This window comes from Trachypithecus francoisi, unplaced genomic scaffold (genome assembly GCF_009764315.1).
Source record: "Trachypithecus francoisi isolate TF-2019V2 unplaced genomic scaffold, Tfra_2.0 Lachesis_group16, whole genome shotgun sequence".
Lineage (NCBI taxonomy): Eukaryota > Metazoa > Chordata > Mammalia > Primates > Cercopithecidae > Trachypithecus > Trachypithecus francoisi.
The window spans coordinates 16,042,870-16,062,480 of NW_022681461.1; the positions used below are offsets into that span (position 1 = coordinate 16,042,870).

Below are 19,611 nucleotides of genomic sequence, written 5' to 3' on the forward strand. Positions count from 1 at the left end.
AGTAAAGTCCTAGATGAGTGCTGTCTTTCTTCCTCACCAAATTGCTGTCAGTTTATTCTTTATTGTAAAGCACTTGTCAGGGCCATGTGTTGCACAGAGGTCTTCAAAAGTTGAATACAGATTGAGCATCTTAATTCAAAAATTCAAAATCCAAAATGCTTCAAAATCTGAAACTTTTTGAGTACCGACATGCCACACATGGAAAATTCCACACCTGACCTCATGTGACAAGGTGCAGTCAAAACACACAACACACAATTTATTCGGCATCCCCAAGGGAAAACTAAAATCACCTTCAGGCTATGTGCATAAGGTCTGTATGAAACAGAAATGAATTTTGTGTTTACATAGGGTTCCATCCCCAAGATAACTCATTTATGTTTATGTAAATATTCCGAAGTCTGAAAAAAATCCGAGACTGGAAACACTTCCGGTTCTGAAGCATTTTGGATACGGGATGTTCGACCTGTATAAACCGACATGCCATTCAAGGCCTGCGGGTAATATCGCCCCAGCCTGCTTTTCCAGTGTCCTGTCCTATGTGCTTTACATGCTGTGCTAACCCAATGGGACGAGTCTCTGTTCCCTGATGACTCCAGCCCCTGCTCTCTGGAGCAGCTTCCCTTCTCACTGGTCTCTTCCTGTTGAAGTATTTTCTGTCCTTCAAAGCCGGCTTGAGTTGCTGCCTCCTTCATGAAGCCTTCATGGATGCCTTCCCATCTATGGTCCCCCTCCAGTTGCTCCATGAAACATCTTATGACACTTCTCACACTTTGAGCTTGGATTATAATCGTGTACAGGCCATGTTTCTATCTACTTCCTCCCCAGGAGGATGGAAGTTCCCGAAGTCTTGTCCCTTGAGCACAGACACCCAGGAAACTAATGTTCATTGCCTTGAATAGGCGGGAGACAGGTCCAGGATTGTGTAGGGCCCTGTGATTCCTTCTTTTCTCAAGGAGGCCCTTGGTTCGCATTTTCGCATTATTAAGTAGTGTTGGTTTAGAAGAGGTAACGCTGAGCTTGTTTTCACACCCTCAAGGCTGGATTTAATTGGTATTGTTTAGTTCAGCATAACTCGAATTCGTTTTTGGTTTTAGGACATTTATTCCCCTGAGCTCTGTGGAGATCACTGGTAAGAGAAATTCCAAAGTTTAGTTAGACTTTTTTTTTTTTTTTTCCTGGCACTGTAGCGCTGCCGTTCTCCCTCTAAGTACCTGGGGGCTGTGCTCTACCTGCCTTATATATTAGCACCTAGAGGTCAGTAATAACTCAGGCTAATCATAGTTTGGCTTAAGAGTCTAGGGTAGTTACAGGTCCTTTCACCCTGTGTTTTAATGCCAGACATGTAATTTAGAAATCTTCTACCCACTTGTTTAGTGTTTAAATAAATCTTTAAAGTACCTTTTTGGTTTAGAGCCTAAAGGGAAAAGAAAAATCTTAACTACATTTGGGGTAAAATTGCCTCATAGGAAAACACTTGCAGCAGTGATTAGAGACCCTTTCCAGGCTTTTAGCCAAGAAAAAGTTTCAGTGGCCAGGGGCTTCCCCCTTTCACCCCACTTTTTCTGTTTCTGGTCTTCCGGTTTCTCTGTTTGTGTCTAGATTCCACAGCTCGCTTATTTAGTGGACGTGAACATTGATTCAGCTCTCTTTTTATTTGATGGGGTTGTATTACTCTGGGTTCTCCAGAGAAATAGAATGAATAAACCATAGATACGGATATGGAGAAGGAGTTATTTGGAGGGATTGACTCACATGACTGTGTAGACTGAGAAATCCCATGATTTATTGTCTGCAAGCTGGAGGCCCGGGAAAGCCGGTGTAGTTCTACTCCAGGCTGGGGCTCGAGAAGCAGGAGCACTGATGATCGAGAGCAGCGGCAGGTAGATGTTCCAGCTCAAGCAAAGGGCACATTTGCTACTCCTCTAACTTTCTGTCCTGTCCAGGCCCTCAGTGATGCCCACCTGCGTTGGTGAGGGGACCTTCTTTACTCAGGTTAACTGTTCAAATGCTAATTTCTTCTAGAAACAGCCCCAGAGACACACCTAGAAATAATGTTTTATCAGCCACTCTGGTGTCCCTTAGTCAGTTTAATCAAGGTGACATATAAAGTTGACCATCTCAGTGATATTTGGGTAGGTTTTTTTTTTTTTAATCTATTAAATGCTAAAAATAACATGCCCATTCTGTTCCTTATTTTTGCCATGTGGGTATTAGTTTAATTTCTGTTTTTCTACCTTCTGATAATATAGGAATATGCAGTTTAATTTTTTGAGATTAAGTTGAGGTGAGGCCCTTCCTTTTTAAAAAGAAAAATGAGATGGGGATGTCCAGGGTGACCTCGAACTCCTGAGCTCAGGGGATCCTCCTGCCTCAGTCTCCTGAGTAGCTGGGAAGACCTTCCTTTTGATGTCAGTTGTGTTTAGCTACAATAATTCCTCACTGGACTTCTCTCTCTCCCTCTTCGCCTTGTCAGAAATGACATTTGGTTTATGGGATATAAATATAGTGTGTATATTTCTTGCTTGGATGATGCTCGTTTTTGTCTGTAGTGATAATTCCTTTGCTGGAATTTTTTAGTTTAGCTTTGAAATAGCGATATATTAAGCCTCTTTTTGTTTTACTTTTCATCCAAGAGTTTCTCCATTTGTATCTTTGCCCTGTTGAGGAGCCTTGTTCCTGCTCCAGCACACTGAGAAGTTTGGAAATGTATAATTGATAGAGGAAGTTAGGTCCTAGAACTCAGAATCTTAAATGTTGACTTTGGCTGGAATAGCTCCTTGTTTATCAACTTAGGTCATCTGTTTCTTGTTTTCTTTGCTTGTAATCTTCTTCTACATATCCATTTTAGGAAGTTTTGTATTTGCCTTTAAAAAAATATATGAAAATAGAGTGTATGCATCTAAACAAGGAAACAAAGAGTCTCCCAACCTAATGCTTTGAAGTTTGATACTTACAAGTTAGTTGGTAATAAAGCCCTTCGTTAACATAGAAATGCCGTCTTCCAAGTAAGGTAGGAATTATACCCGTTCTGCATATTTTCTATTTGGAAGAATACGCGAATGGCCAAACTGGAAAAGTTTTGTAGATGTTATGGGTTAGATGTGCAGACCCTTAAAAAAATTTGACAGAGGGAGGTTTTACCTATAGCAGGTAAATTATACTTTCTTCTAAAATCTTAGAATAATGAGACTCTGATTTTCTTATGAGCTCCATGTCACTATTCCCCTCAGCCACCACCTTTATTAGTTTTCAGGCTAAGAGTATCTTCCGGAATCATAAATTACATTATTCTCATCCATTCTATAAGGAGCCCGGTTCCCCCAGCCCCCACAGTCACGCTCACAATGTGGCTATGCCTCATGTTGCTCACGATGTGTGGGGTAATTGTCTTTGTGCTGGTGGGTCCCACGTTGTCCCTCTTGAGGGGATAGCGTCACAGGTAGTGCTGACGTGGAAGCTAAGGTAAAGATTAACAGCTCCACTTTTAGGCCGGGCGCGGTGGCTCAAGCCTGTAATCCCAGCACTTTGGGAGGCCGAGACGGGCGGATCACGAGGTCAGGAGATCGAGACCATCCTGGCGAACACTGTGAAACCCCGTCTCTACTAAAAAATACAAAAAACTAGCCGGGCGAGGTGGCGGGCGTCTGTAGTCCCAGCTACTCGGGAGGCTGAGGCAGGAGAATGGCGTGAACCCGGGAGGCGGAGCTTGCAGTGAGCTGAGATCCGGCCACTGCACTCCAGCCCCGGCGACAGAGCAAGACTCCGTCTCAAAAAAAAAAAAAAGATTAACAGCTCCACTTTTGCAGCTGGGCTGAGCTGGAGTTGGCTCTACCGCTTGTTAGCTGGGTGGTTATGGGCGAGTTACTTAGACTCTCCGTGCCACCTTCCCTCATCTCTAAACAGTAAGGGATAGTGAGCCCCTCCTGTGATGTGGCAAGCAAAGGTTGACTGTATTGCGCTTCATAGTTTTCTTGAAGTACTTTCCCATGTGGCTTCCTTACTTCACACCTCAGCGGTCCTGTTCATAGGCTAAGTTTTGTCAGTACACTTTGTAAAAATGGGGAAATGAGGCTCAAGTTAGTTAGGCATGGTGCCCACATGTTACTAGTCACTAAACTGAAGCAATTGCTTGTGCCTCCTGACTTCTTGCACTTGACCGTGTGGGTCCTGCTTTCCAGGGCCTGGATGCAGGATGGAGCTTGTTCCATGTGACCTGTGGTTGCTTCTGCCACAGCTTGCTTGGGAAGGGCCCAGTGTCCACTGGATTTAGCTGACTTAGGGTAGAGCTATGGATTTCACTTCATTATTGTCATTGCTTTCATTGTCTTTTTTGTGGTCTAAGTCAGCTCTCCAGGGACTGCCTTTCCCCCTTCGGAAAACTGTTACCATCTCTTAGTGACATTTGGTTAATTGCTAGACATTGCCTGGGAAAAGTTGGCTGGCATAACCCAGGGGTTTAGAGAGGAATGCCCACCTTTTTTTTTTAGCAGATTTTCCTTACCATGGCAACTTTTCCTGTCTCAATATATAAGTGATTAGGTAACAGTAGACAACTTGTGTTCTGATCCATTGAGAGTGCCGGCTGGTGAAACCCTCTGCCTACCCCTGAAGAACTCTGGAATGGGAAAGACAGAAATGTTCACCGTGTGAGAAATACTCTTAGAGAGGTTAGTAGGAAAGGTTAGGACCCTGGGAAAGAATCATCAAGGCCGGGGAGGTCGTGGCAGTCAGAGGGAGGGAGGCAGTGGCGTGTACTTGGGAGGGAGGCAGTGCTGTTCTAGCAGGAGGGAACAGTTTGTGCGCAACTCGGAGATGTGACAGCATGTGGTATTTTAGGGGACTGGCCTGTTGTCCCACGTGGCTGGGAGTTTAAGGTCACATGAAGTAAGACTTGTTGACATTAAATTGTAAAGGGCTTCATGAGCCCTAAAGAGCTTGAAGAGCGAATGAAGGGTTTTGACATGATCGGATTTTTGATCCTTGTTGATATAGCTAACGATGTCACATCCAGAGTGCCAAATCCATAGGCAGCGGGGCTGGACCACAGCCGTCATCTCCGGGGTCTGTGGTTCTTCATTATTGTTTACTTGATTCTGCCACTGCAGTTCCTGTTTCCAGCAAACCAACAACCCTGTAAACACCTGTTTTCCTGTGACCACAGAACACAGCATAGTTTTATGAAGAGGAGCCTGGTCTGCTAGGAAAAAGCAACCTGCTCCCTTGGAACACAGTCTTGTTTTCCAGTTCACCGCGGCTGCGAAGGAGCCCACTGGGGACTCTTTGCTTTTAGTTCCTTCACCTCTGCTGTGTGCCCAGTAAATGAAAAGCCCCTTGCTCTTAATGGGTTTTTATTTCATTCAATTTTTGAATCTGTGAAGTCGAGTGGGCTTTATTCTTTTTGATTCTGACACCAGACTTCAGAATCAGACACGATCCTAATCTGTAGGAGCTTGATTCAGAAAGCTAGGTGGGGGCTGGGGCTCAGTTCTGAGGCTTTCTGAGATGCGGGTGGGCTTCACGGTGTGGCCCCTAGCGAGGGATCCAGGACTGACTTTCTGCCCTGCAGTTTGCCACGATTCTATCCAAACGTCCATCTCTACTCTTTGGGCGTTCATTCTAGTCTTTACTGAATGCCATTTCCCCCACTCTCACCTTTGATGATTTATGAATTTTGTGTTTTTCGTTGCCTCGTCACTGCCTTTGTGCTTTCCTGGTTTCCCACCCTGCGTCTTCCTCCCTTTCCACATTCCCTGACCCACATCCTTGTCCACTGGTTGAGATAAAGCCCTCAATTCAACGTGTCTTCACTTAGCATTTTCAGTCGTGGTGGTTCGATAACAATACTGTCATTTCCTGAAGACTCACTGCAGGTGTCAAGTGCGGTGTTAAGCGTTTTGCAGCTGTTACCACTTTAATCCTTACAGCAACCCCTGCGACCTCTATATTTTATTGTTATTCCTGTCTTAAGGATCACGAAACGGACACATTCTAGACTGCAGGCTGGCTGATTGGCAAGACCACGGTTGATGTGGCCAGAGAGCCAGAGAGAGGTTCATTTAACAGCAATGTTTGGGCACTTGATTTGGCTGTGGACCTAATCTAATGTGGTAACTGGTTAAGAGCCTTCCCCTCGACTCTCTCTAAATAACTAAATGAATCTAAACTTTAAACATTGAAATACCATACACATACAGAAAGTTCATGAATCACATGTGTCTAGCTCAGCGACTTTTCACCAAAGGCAGCCACCTGTGTAACCAGCCCTTGGATCAAGGAGCAGAGCAGGATCATTGCCCAGAAACCCATCCCATGGCCCTTGCAGTCACCAAGGTTAACCACCACCTTGACTTTCAGTACTGCAGATAAATTTTGCCTGTGTTCGAAATTCTAGAAATGCAGTCATTTCCATGTCCGTTCTTTTGTATCTGGCTGCATTTGGAATTCAGGTGTGAGCGATATTCATGAATACTCACTATCTGTTTATACATTCCTCTTTCTGATTGGTTTTACTTTTCCTAGTTCCTCAACCAGTAGAGAAAGTTAAGTTTCCTTCTGGCATCCCTTCACGATTGTCACGATGAGCCCTCAGTGTGGCCTTTTATCGAAAAAGCTCTGTTATTATTATAGGTGAATAATTTCCTCCCCTGGTTTTTTCCTTCCAGTCGATCCCTCCTAAAGACCCATCTGCCCTTTGCGTTGCTCTGGTGTGTTCATTTGATTTGGCTTTCCAGCACAGCAGGCAGCACCAGCTTCCTGCGGGGGCCCCCTGTGACTGATGTATTAACATCCATATGGGTTTCCCCTGGGACGGATGAGTGTTCACAGCTTCTGACAGCAGCTCGCTGCATTGTGAATCAATTTTAAATTGCCTCCGTATGATGATCGCGGGCCTCCTGTGCGTTTTAAAGAAGAGGACACCTGGGAGAGAAGTGGGTGTCTTCCAAAGATCAGACAGATCTCCCGTCTGTTACTCGGTGCATCTGTTTAATCTGGAACATTTAACTCTATGATAAGCAGGCTTCCAGTTGAAGGAAGATAAAATTTCCTTTCGCTGAAAAATCTGGGATTGCTGAAAGGGTGCCTGATGGAAACCCGGCCTTACCTGGAGGCACCCAGCTTGATTTGTGGTACACAGAGAGAAACTAATCCTCACATGTCATTTCTCTCATAGCACCGAGATCTTTGAGAAGCAGTTTCCCCACCTTAACCACCATCCTTATAAATCATGTGCAACTCAATTGTTTTACTTTTATTTTTATTTTTTTAATTATTATTTTTTGAGATGGAGTCTTGCTGTGTTGCCCAGGCTGGAGTACAGTGGTGCGATCTCGGCTCAGTGCAATCTCCACTTCCTGGGTTCACACCATTCTCCTGCCTCAGCCTCCCAAGTAGCTGGGACTACATGCACGTGCCACCATGCCCAGCTATTTTTTGTATTTTTAGTAGAGACGGGATTTCACAATGTTGGTCAGGCTGGTCTTGAACTCCTGACCTCGTGATCCACCCACCTCTGCCTCCCAAAGTGCTGGGATTACAGGTGTGAGCCACTGCACCCAGCCGAATGTGCATCATTTTATCAGTTGATGTAGAGTGAAAACATTAGCACTTCTCTTTTTTCTATCTTCTAAAGTGTCTTTTCTTTGTTTATGTTTTATCATGTCCCTAGGATCTTAGCTCTTGGAGTTTAAATTAAGCTCGTTGGAGGAAAAAATATGCTTTGAATTTTGGTGTAGAAGTAGAAGTGGGTAACTTGGATTAGGTTTGTTTGTATTTAACAGGGGAATAAAATGGGTAGCTTAAATAATGTGGAAGTTTATTACTCTCTCGCTCTCAGCAGCTCAGGGCAGGTATGACAGCCCCATAGTGTCACCAGGGCCTCTGCATCCTGTCTTTCTGTTCTATCTCCCCCAGCAATTCCTTCCTTCCTTTCCCCCTTCCCCCCCTTCCTTCCTTCCTTCCTTCCTTTCTCCCTCCCTCCTTCCCTCCCTCCCTCCCTCCCTCCCTCCCTTCCTTCCTTCCTTCCTCCCTCCCTCCCTCCTTTCCTTCCTTCCATTTTAAGTTCTGGGATACATGTGCAGAATGTGCAAGTTTGTTACATAGGTATACCCGTGCCATGGTGGTTTGCTGCACCCATCAACCCATCACCTACATTAGGTATTTCTCCTAATGCTATCCCTCCCCTAGCCCCCCACCTCCTGACAGGTCCCAGTGTGTGATGTTCCCGTTCCTGTGTCCACGTGTTCTCATTGTTCAACTCCCACTTATGAGTGAGAACATGCGGTATTTGGTTTTCTGTTCCTGTGTTAGTTTGCTGAGAATGATGGTTTCTAATTTCATCCATGTCCCTGCAAAGGACATGAACTCATCCTTTTTTTTTTTTTATGGCTGTATAGTATTCCATGGTGTATATGTGCAACATTTTCTTTATCCAGTCTATCATTGATGGGCATTTGGGTTGGTTCCACATCTTTGCTATCCAGCAATTGATTTCTATCTTTGAAATCAACCTTGGCTCAAGCCTGTAATCCCAGCACTTTGGGAGGCCGAGACGGGTGGATCACGAGGTCAGGAGATCGAGACCATCCTGGCTAACATGGTGAAACCCCGTCTCTACTAAAAAAATACAAAAAATTAGCTGGGCGATGTGGCGGGCGCCTGTAGTCCCAGCTACTCGGGAGGCTGAGGCGAGAGAATGGCATAAACCCGGAGGCGGAGCTTGCAGTGAGCTGAGATCCGGCCACTGCACTCCAGCCTGGGCGACAGAGCGAGACTCCGTCTCAAAAAAAAAAAAAAAAAAAAAAAGAAATCAACCTGTTTTGATTGACAGAGGGGCCATAGGAGCACCAGTCATCCCTCTTAGCTCAGGCAGTGGAAAGGAAGAAGAGAAGAGGGCAGGTGTGCTCCCTCCCTATTTATTTTTTTAGAGCAGTTATGAGTTCCAGGCAAAATAGAGTGGAAAGTTACAGAAGAGTTCCCATATCCCCCATCCCTCTCCTCTCTTTCAAGTTCAGAACTTCCTCAAAATGCCATCCAGCAGCTTCTTCTTAGACCTCATTGGTCAGAACATAGGCACGCCGGGCTAAAGGAGGGTGAGGAAGAGTAGTTTTTTTAGCTGGGCACTTTGCTGCCTTATATAATGGCGTTCCTGACCAACGTAGGCGAGGAAGATTGTTGAGTAGGAAACCTAAAATCCTGTTTAAAGCCATATAAAATAATCTGTTATTTTCTCTTCCTTAAGCAAAAGAAAGTTGAAGTCCAAACCATAAACTGGTATTTTTAGAAAGCTGTTTTTTTTTGGGGGAGGGGGGTGTTTTTGCTATTGAAATACACTGTCTACTCTGTTTAATTATTATTAGTTCTTAAGGGCTTCATCTTTAGCAGGGAAAATAATCATTTAAAATTATACTAAGAAATCATAAAATTACACAAGATACATGGAAGGAGGTATTTTATGTTCATTTGGAAGTGTGTTAAGTGTTTTATAAGGAGATTTGAGGGAATGCTTTATAGAATGGATAAGAACGATTTAAATACCTTAAAAAATGTTTTAATACAGTTCTATGTATATGTCATTTGGTACACGCCAGATTTCTGCTATTAATTATTTTAAATTTGCACCATCAGTAAATACTTCAACTTGTATTTTTTTGAAAGGAAAATATACAAGAGAATCTTTCCTTTTTTTCATCGTTTTCGTAGTCGTAGCACATTGCCGAGGTAATGCCTGCTTCCTCTGTAAATGTGTTTTCTGTCTTCTCTCCATTCGTTTTTCCAAAAGTGCATACTCCTTCCACGTTACCGCAGACGGTCAGATGCAGCCTGTCCCTTTTCCCCCCGACGCCCTCATCGGACCCGGAATCCCCCGGCATGCTCGCCAGATCAATACCCTCAACCATGGGGAGGTGGTGTGCGCGGTGACCATCAGCAACCCCACGAGACACGTGTACACGGGCGGGAAGGGCTGCGTCAAGGTCTGGGACATCAGCCACCCTGGCAATAAGAGTCCTGTCTCCCAGCTCGACTGTCTGGTGAGTGGACAGGAACTGGTGCACAAGGGCAATTTCTCCCTGGAGATTCAATAAGGAAATAGCTGTGTGGGCCTGGGTTTTATTCCCGTTATGAGGAAATAGAAGCCCCTTCTGTTTCCTGTGTTGGGTATTTAACCCCCTTGGCCCCCTGTTTAAATGTGAAGGTTTCATTTGTTGCTGTTGTACTGGCTACATCCCAGAGTTGATGGATTTCTTTTTAAAAAATATTTTACAGTGGTTTACAGAGGCTCTCCTTGTGTATGGATGTACATTACAAAAGGGGGCTTCCCATTTAATGGACAAAAGCACAGCTTGGCCTGGACTCTGGTCCCTGCCATCCACTCAGTTTTTAATTTCCCTATAGCCTTTAGATAAATATAGAATAGTAAATATTTGATAACAGGGCATAAAAACCATTCTGAACAGGGTAAGATCTGTGTTTTTAAGGGAGACCTGAGAGGGCTGGTTAGGTTTTATGACCTTCACTTCAGGAAAGGGTTAAAGGCTGTCACTGCAAAGGCCGGGGGCAGCCATCAACAAAATAGAGCGGTGAGAATGCTTTCCCAGAGTACCTAAGCCATGTCCACTCAGAGCTTGAGAATACCATTTTGCATTTTTCAGGGACATAAAACATGTTGGGACATGTTCCAGTCTCTGTAACCCCAGGATTTACAGAGCACATACCACTGGCCTTAAGCAGACTCCGAGCTGCCCTGCCCTGCCCTGCCCTGGCATGGGGTCTGCCGGCACTCTGCTGTTGCAGATGGTGCCGTGTACCCACTCCCTGCCTGGAAAATTGTAAGGATTCTGGAGAGAGTGTCTCCAAAAAGCAGAGTGGCAGTGTTTTTGAAACACAGACTTGTTTTTAGAGTAGTGATTAGTGCCTTTTAAAAAAAAACACAAATAACTTCAAAATGTCTTCCTTCATGAAACTTGTATTTAAATATGGCCCAACATTCTATAGCAGTAGGAATATCCTTTGTTGAAGTCACGTGTTTAAGGTTTCTTTAATCTTTGAAAGACAGTCCATCGTGAAAAGCACGTAAGCAACCTTTAGCCATATCTACATCTTTCAGGGGTTGATCTTATGAGGGTCCCCCACCCCCACCCCCTTCATATGTATTGGTTTTGATGGCAAGATGCCTGCTTTTATCAGGTTCTTTGGCCTTTGCATTGGGGCTTAAATATAATAGCAGCCACATGACAACTTGAGAAAGCAGCTCTGGTAAATTATTAGCAAGAATCCCTCTGACTAATGAAGTCATGTGCTCAGCATAACGAAGACCAAAACATAGACGGGGGCCTGCAGTTTCCAAGCAGTAAATGATGCAGGGTGATGAGGCAGATGTATAAACTAGCTTGGAAAAGTGGTTTCTTCTCAGGGAACTGTGTGTACACCTGTACCTCATACCTAGATAGTTTCAGCTCTGTGATGCAGGACACCAGAAACAGTTATCTAAGCTCCTGTGAATTTGTTTTGTTTACTGTTTTGAAGGAGACAGTTGTACTTGGACCCCAATCTTGACTAGAGATCTCTTGCTCTGTTAGAGTGTCCGTGAAATGCCACTCTTTAACTCAAAAAACCAAGACAGCCATTAGAGAACATGGTGCTATGATTGCTCGGTAATTCATTATAGCAATGAATTATGTTTATTTTACAGAACAGAGACAATTATATCCGTTCCTGTAAATTGCTACCTGATGGCTGCACTCTCATAGTGGGAGGGGAAGCCAGTACTTTGTCCATTTGGGACCTGGCAGCTCCGACCCCACGCATCAAGGCAGAGCTGACGTCCTCGGCCCCCGCCTGCTACGCCCTGGCCATCAGCCCCGATTCCAAGGTCTGCTTCTCATGCTGCAGCGATGGCAACATCGCTGTGTGGGATCTGCACAACCAGACACTAGTGAGGTGAGCAAAGATGGTCGCCTAAGGAGGGGTTCCCTTCTTGAGCAGCTGGGCCTATTACCTCTGCTTCTCTCTGGCTGCCCGCAGCCCGCACAGTAAGAGCCTCTTGAATGCCAGGCGTGGGGCTAGATGATGGGGGAACAAAGACAACCATGTTGCTGCCTTTGGGGGGCTTACAGTCTTGCTACTATGCCTGGGGTCACCGAGACGTTCTATCTCCTTGTAGATAGTCTGTATATCCTGCAGTCTGTATGTCAGCCCACATACAGACTCCAAACTTGTTCTAAAAATACTTCTGGCTTTTGCCAAGGGGTGGCCTAGTGTGGATTACATGGCAGCACAAAGGTCCCTTGCTACTAGATGTTTTGGGCTTTGGCTAGAACTTGGTGCAGACAAGAACCAACTGATAAAAGATAACAGAAAATCAACAAGGAGACATGAGAAGAGGAGATTCCATGAATTTCGCCCACAAAATGGTTTTAAAGTGTCTCAATAATGAAATAGGAGACCTGCCCAGGGGTGGTTCCACGCAGGAGCCCGCAGGGTTTTGCCTCGCGTCCTGGCATCGGCCCTGTTACCTTAGCAGCAGCTGCAGTTCTGGTACCCTTGTGTCTCTCCTCAGCTCCCCCACCAAATGCCCCCTTCAGAAGTCAGTGCTCACACCAGAACTGTTCTCAAAAAGTCTTTTTAAAGTAAGCACGAATGAAACATGAAAGGTAAAATGAAGCATGTGTTTTACTCTTGTTTCATCTTCGCTGGGAAGCCGTCCCTGCGGATGGTGCAGTTTGGGGTCCATGGCTTGTTTGGTAAGTCCCCACTCACGCTGCACAGAGAAGGCACGGGCTCCAGCAGTCATCATGACAGCTCACTCTCTTCAAACCTCCACTGTAGAAATCCATTAAGTGTCATTGAGCCGGGCCCGGTCCCTGCGTGTGGGCGACGGTGCGGCAGTTATTTTCCTCTTCCGTTTGCTGAGTAGCGTAGGTGAGCAAAATGGAATAATGGAGCCAGAGCCGAACGCCCTCTCAACCTTTTATCCTAGCAAAAGTGACTTGTTTTTTCTTTTTTTAAAACTCCATAAGTAGCACTTTCAAAATATCAATTCCAAGCACTTTTCAAATATTCCTCCACTTAGTCCTCATGACACTGTCTTGCTATTTGCCCCATTTTATAGATGAAGTGCCTGAGGCTCAGAGAGGGTAAGTTACTGGCTTCAGGTTGCACAGTCGGATGTGGTGGAGCCAAGTTGGGTCCCAGGCATTCTGCTGTCTTCTCTGTGCTGTGATCCCTTGCTCCATGCCGGCTCCTGGGGAGTAAATACCTGTTGGATAGGATGGGGTAGCATCTTACAAATCTTTCTCTGGACCGCCTACAGGTGGCCAGTGGCTGCCGCGTGTAACAGGGCCATGCACAGCCTATTGCATGTCTTTGTATCCACCGTAACCCAGCACGTTCTGAACAGTCATAGGATGTGCCTGAGAGTAATGCTGAAGTATATGGATGGAGGGAGGGCAGAGGGATGGGGGGCAGCCGTCAGGTACTGTATGTCAGCAGAGGAAGGTGTTTTCAGTCAACGAGGAACAGCGTTTAATGAGTTAGAAAGGTCCAAAGAAGTCAGAGGGTCAAGAGATCACTGGATTTCCAGAGCTGTTTGAAGGGAAGAAAAGGAAGACTTTCACCAAGAGACGCAGCGACTGCTCCAAGCCTGGGTGCTCTGTGGGGATGTCTGGGAAGCAAGCAGAAACACTTGAGGTCCACCTGCACAGCCGCAGTAGAGGAGAGAGGACTCAGCCTGGATCCTAAAGTGCAGAAGTTGGGAATGGCTTGCAGAGAGAAGATGTTTAAAGTGATGGTTCACATCTTGGCTTAGAATTTAGGACAGTAGTGGTGCTTTTTCCTTCCCTTCCACTCTTTAAAATCCAAGCTCAGGTTAAAAGTTTGGAGCTCTATGGGAATGATAAGGTGTGGGGATCCTGGAGGAAGAAGCAGCATGGAAACTTTCCTCTCGGTGTTGAAGTCCCCACGCAGTTCTTTACTGGATCCCGCCTGGTTCCGAGGGTGGGTCTAGACTTTGTTCACCTTTTCTGGCTGCTCCCCCACCAGCTCCCTCTCAGCATGCAGAACTGAGTCCAGGATGGTCACCATCCCTGCTGGGGCTTACACTGACCTCCCCTCAGCCGTTCTGGTCATTGCCTTGCACAGCATCTGTGCTCAGCAGATCCCTGTTGGCTGATTGTTTCTGGTGGCGATTTTTGAATGAAGCACAAAGTTCTGCTTTAAAGAACAACTTTGTGCTCAGCTTGGAGGCAGAGTCTTGCTGAGGTGCCCATGGCAATTACCTCTGTCTCTGCCCAATGCCTGTGAGGTCAGGAGGCCAGCATGCGTGACCCTTTGTCTCTGCGAGTCCAGATTTCCTAATGCAGGGCTCTTTCTAACACAGAAAGCAAAGTTGAGTAAATACATGAGCTCATGATCTGTTGGCATGTAGGGCATTGCTGTGTTGATCCACTCATGGAAACAGGAATACTTCTGTCCACTCTGTGCTTGTAATGTCCCCATTTCTTTCTCTCATGGATTCAGGCCTGTACGATTAAAGAACAGACCTTTATCTTTCCGTAAGGAATACAATTGGGATTTTGTGTGTTTGTCTTTTATTTTCTATTTAACAATTAAACACTTTTCCAGAGCTGGCAAGAATTTTACCTTGCAGACGGATTTGTCAGAGTAGTGTATTTAACTTCTGGGTAGTGACCTGCAGTGGCATATTCCATTTCTTTAGCACCTGGATCGTGAAAAAAAGGAAAGACAATCAGCAGGTGCTGTTTCCCCTCTTCCTGGGGGGAAGGTTAGTTTGATCTTGCACATCAGCAGACACTGGCGGGATGACACACACACATGCACACACGGGGTCCAAAACTAACAACACAACGGTGTTTACCTTGAGCTCTGGCAGGAAATCATTATTCAATCTGGTTTGTTTTATCAGGCAATTCCAGGGCCACACGGACGGAGCCAGCTGTATTGACATTTCTAATGATGGCACCAAGCTCTGGACGGGCGGTTTGGACAACACGGTCAGGTCCTGGGACCTGCGTGAGGGGCGGCAGCTGCAGCAGCACGACTTCACCTCCCAGGTGACTGAGTGGCTTCCGCTTGCCCCAGAGTCTGGGAGGTGCTGGGGTGTGTCTTCCTCCTCACACCCTCCCCCTTTACCAGGATGTTAGTGGCTGGACAAACAGACAGGGCTGAATTTGAGATAACTAATTTAAAAACAACGACCACCACCTCCTCCTTCACGACCCTCCCCCCTACCTTCCCCAGAACTCCTAGAGTGGCTTTTAGAATCCTGTAGGTTAAGGGGTGTTCGCTGTTATATTTATATATGAGTTTGTTTAAGGGATTTGTGCGGTGAGGAATATATAGTTTTCCTTCGGCAGTGTTTGATCAGTGCTACGTATTCTCACCATCTGATGGAGGAGTAGGAGATGATTTTTTGATTCCCAAATAAATAGAGCTTGAGAAATCTGCAGAATGTCACTAGGAGTGGAGAGAAGTCACAGCTCCTCTGAAAGTTCATTTATTTCCCCTGCACCAGAGAGCTTTAAAAATTGCAGAAATACCTCAGTGATACCCATTTTATTCCTCATCCTTTAAAAAATGAACTCGTGGCTGACTAGATTTGCAGACTTTTGAAATAATATATAAATGGCAGCTTTGTAGATTGTGAAAAATATTTTGATGCCCAGTGTCTGAATGTAGACTTGTTTTGGAAAAAACAGTGTTTGCCGTTTTAAATGCTTTCTGGTGGTAGAATTGTTGCTTTGATCATGACTTGGCTTTTTTTTTTTTTTTTTACCTTGTTTTGTAATAAAAATAATTCCACTCAGAAAACTAGGACAGAAACAGAAAACAAGCATATATACTTCTAAATTTCATATTCCGGTTAACATTTTGTTGAGTTTCTTAGAGTTTTGCTGTTTTCCCTCTTTCCCAGCATAAGTAGGATACAATTTTTGGTCTGCCTTTTTTGTTTTTTTTCAAGCTTCTTAGAGAAATTCTCAAATACATATGAGTACAGCAAATGTCCAAGCAGTTATGAAAGTACAGAGAATTGTACAATAAACGCCACATGCCCATCACTCAGCTTTAAGTTATTTGGCCATGTGATAACTCTCGTCCCCATCCCCAAACACTGGATTATTTTAAAGTAAATTCCAGATAGCATATCATTTTATCCATAAGCACAGTCATGCACCATATAACCTTTTGGCCAAGGACAGACCTCATATGTGACAATGATCCCTTAAGATTATAATACTATATTTTTCTGTACCTTTTCAATGTTTAGATATATCTGAATGTACAAATACTTCCCATTATGCTACAGTTGCCTACAGTACTCAGTACAGTAGCATGCTGTGCAGGCTTGTAGCCTACGAGTGATAGGTGTGTGTAAGTGCACTCTGTGAAGTTCACACAATAAAGTAACCTAACAAGGCCGGGCGCGGTGGCTCACGCCTGTAATCCCAACACTTTGGGAGGCCGAGGCGGACGGATCACGAGGTCAGGAGATGGAGACCATCCTAGCTAACATGGTGAAACTCCGTCTCTACTAAAAATACAAAAAATTAGCCGGGCGCGGTGGCGGGCACCTGTAGTCCCAGCTACTCAGGAGGCTGAGGCAGGAGAATGGCGTGAACATGGGAGGCAGAGCTTGCAGTGAGCTGAGATCACACCATTGCACTCCAGCCTGGGTGACAGAGCGAGACTCCGTCTCAAAAAATAAAGAAATTAAAAGACTGGGCGCAGTGGCTCATGCCTGTAATCCCAGCACTCTGGGAGGCGGAGGTGGTTGGATCCAGGGGTCAGGAGTTCAAGACCAGCCTGGCCAATATGGTGAAACCCCGTCTCTACTAAAAATACAAAAATTAGCCAGGCATGGTGGCTCATGCCTGGAGTCCCAGCTAGTCAGGAGGCTGAGGCAGGAGAATCACTTGAACCTAGGAGGCGGGGGTTGCAGTGAGCTGAGATCGTGCCACTGCACTCTGGCCTGGGTGACAGAGCAAAACTCCATCTCGAAAAAAATAAAAAAAATAAAAATAAATAAAGTCACCTAACGACACATTTCTCAGAACACATCTGCCTCGATAGGTGATATATGATTGTATTTCAGTTACTGTCTCGAAAAGGTAAGGCCTCCTTTAAAATGTACACACGAATGCCATTATTATTAGGAATCATTTCTTAATTTTATCCCAAAGGACAGAGGGGTTCAAATGTTTCCAGTTTCCTAAAGGTTTTGACACCTGGTTCATCTGCATTAGATCACTTGCCCTGTGGCCCTCCCCACAGTCTGGACTCGGATGATTACCTCTGCCTATTCTTGCTCTTTCCCCCTGCTTTCACGTTGCATTGCGTCTTCCCTTCCTAAGTGTATCAGGCGGAATCATGAGTGAGCCTGTCCTGCTCCTTGCAGATCTTCTCCCTGGGCTACTGCCCCACCGGGGAGTGGCTGGCAGTGGGCATGGAGAGCAGCAATGTGGAGGTGCTGCACGTGAACAAGCCCGACAAGTACCAGTTGCACCTGCACGAGAGCTGCGTGCTGTCCCTGAAATTTGCTTACTGTGGTGAGTTCAGCCGAAAGGAAACTGGCAGTCGTTGATGGCCCAAATGGAAAATGCTTCTTAAAAAAATATGGTAGAGATCATATCTGGAAACAGTGTTGTTCTCTGAGCAGCTGGATGCAATAATTCTATTGTTTTACTATGCCCTTCAGAGCACAGCAATGTCTGTTTCAGTTTGTTTTGCTAATTTGAGAAAAGTCAGCAGGCAGTGTGATTGCCTAATACAAGGTTTGGACACAGGTTTGTTTCGGTGGGGGTTGGGGGACGACAATGAGTTTCCACTCTGTAGAGGGGTGGGTGGGAATTTACTGAAGAATGGGGCAGGGGCAGTGGAAGTCATGAGCTGTCCGTGATGAGGAATCCAGGGTCAGAGAAGCGGATATTTAGGTGTACCCAGACACTTAGTTACACTCTACAGTGAGGTTGAAGAGGGAAGAAGTTCATGTGGAGACCCTTCTTGTGCACTGCAGATGGGCAGATATCTGTTCACAGGATGCAGAGGTGGGTGGACAGATGGATGAATGGATGGATGGATGGATGGATGGATGGATGAGTGCCTATCACTTATTGAACATTTTTCTGCGTACTATTTGATGTGACTGGCATTTTACTTAAGTTGGATGTTTAATCCTGTCTGCTCCCATTTTATCATGGGGAGACTGACTAAAATAGAAGACATTCTTCATTGATTCTATATTTGAGGGTTACCCTGTGTTGGATATGATGCTACTAGTCCTGTATCCAGTGACTAAGGAGGCTGACACCTCTTAGATTATACCCAAGATCACACTGATAAATCACTGAGGAGCCCAGATTTAAAACCACTGTTCATGTCATGGACCAGTCCCTTAGGGCATGATGGTTCATACATTAAAAATGTTCTTGGTTTGATTAAGTCCAAGTTGCTAATTGTATAGTAGGAATTTTAACCTTGTGAAAACTAGATGTTCCTTTGCTAATTCTAGGTAAATGGTTTGTGAGTACTGGAAAAGATAACCTCCTCAATGCTTGGCGGACCCCCTATGGAGCCAGCATATTCCAGGTGAGTAAGTGCTCCTCACCTAGATCCACAATTTGACCCCAGTGTTGCCTTTGAAACCAGGAGTGAAGGTGCCTCAGAGGGAGCAGGGCCTCTGAGTACCGTTGTTCCACATTAAACACGTGTCCATTGTTTTCTCTTCCAGTCCAAAGAGTCCTCGTCAGTGCTTAGCTGTGACATCTCCGTGGATGATAAGTACATAGTTACTGGCTCAGGGGACAAGAAGGCTACAGTCTATGAAGTCATCTACTGAAAACATTATGTGGTTTAACGTTTATAGTTGAATTGGGCCAAAATGTTTCGAATTTGTAGAAATAGAAAAGTTGTAACTTTAAAAGAGAAAAAAAAAATACAAACACCTGTTTCCAAACCTTGACACGAAACTACTTTGAGTCTACAAAGAAGAGGCGACAAGTCCATCAGCAGAAAGTCACCTGTCTACATAGACCAAATGGAGCACCAAGGCCAAGCAGACAGAGGGGCCATGGGTTGTGGGATTGAGGAACGGAATCGGCCGACTCACGTGACAGCCCATTCTTTCTTTCTGGGTCATCTGGGGATCACGCCTTGCCCAAGTGTGAGATTACCTTTCCTGTTCCTTGCAGTTCACCTCACTTTCCGTCCTTTGTAGAGCAGTGGTGTCTCCAATGAACTTGTTTCCTGGTTTTGCATCTTGTGAAATGTTTTTTTGTATTTTTGTTGAAGGTTAAACATTTGTATAAATTGTAAATATATTTGGTTTATTACAGTAAAGGCTTTAGTACCAATAAGTGGTTTTCCTTTTCTTTCTTGTTTTTTATTACAGCTTTGGGATCATCAATGTGGGTTTTATAAGCAAAGATTATACATTTGTAGAGGAAGTTTTGAACTGCACTGCTTATTTTATAAATATATTTGGTGGTAGGCTCCTTTTGCATTACAACCTAATCCTTTACAAGCTTGAGTTACTGGGAACTCAAGAGTAGGACTTGTGAGTCACTGAAGGTTTACTAATGACAGTTTTCTTTAGGA

General features: G+C 45.0%; 1 protein-coding gene across 16 annotated transcripts in view; it reads left to right on the forward strand.

Annotated features, from left to right (window-relative positions):
• Positions 1–19,370, forward strand: part of TLE1 (TLE family member 1, transcriptional corepressor) — a 107,311-nt gene extending 87,941 nt beyond the window's left edge. For all 16 annotated transcript variants that reach the window (XM_033236989.1, XM_033236987.1, XM_033236981.1 and 13 more), the window contains 6 exons: positions 9,782–10,031; positions 11,693–11,940; positions 14,924–15,071; positions 17,414–17,564; positions 18,527–18,603; positions 18,746–19,370. In XM_033236989.1, the coding sequence (XP_033092880.1) occupies positions 9,782–10,031; positions 11,693–11,940; positions 14,924–15,071; positions 17,414–17,564; positions 18,527–18,603; positions 18,746–18,853 (982 nt within the window). In that variant the 3' untranslated portion in view covers positions 18,854–19,370. The remainder of the gene's footprint in view (positions 1–9,781; positions 10,032–11,692; positions 11,941–14,923; positions 15,072–17,413; positions 17,565–18,526; positions 18,604–18,745) is intronic.
• The last annotated feature ends 241 nt before the right edge of the window (positions 19,371–19,611 follow it).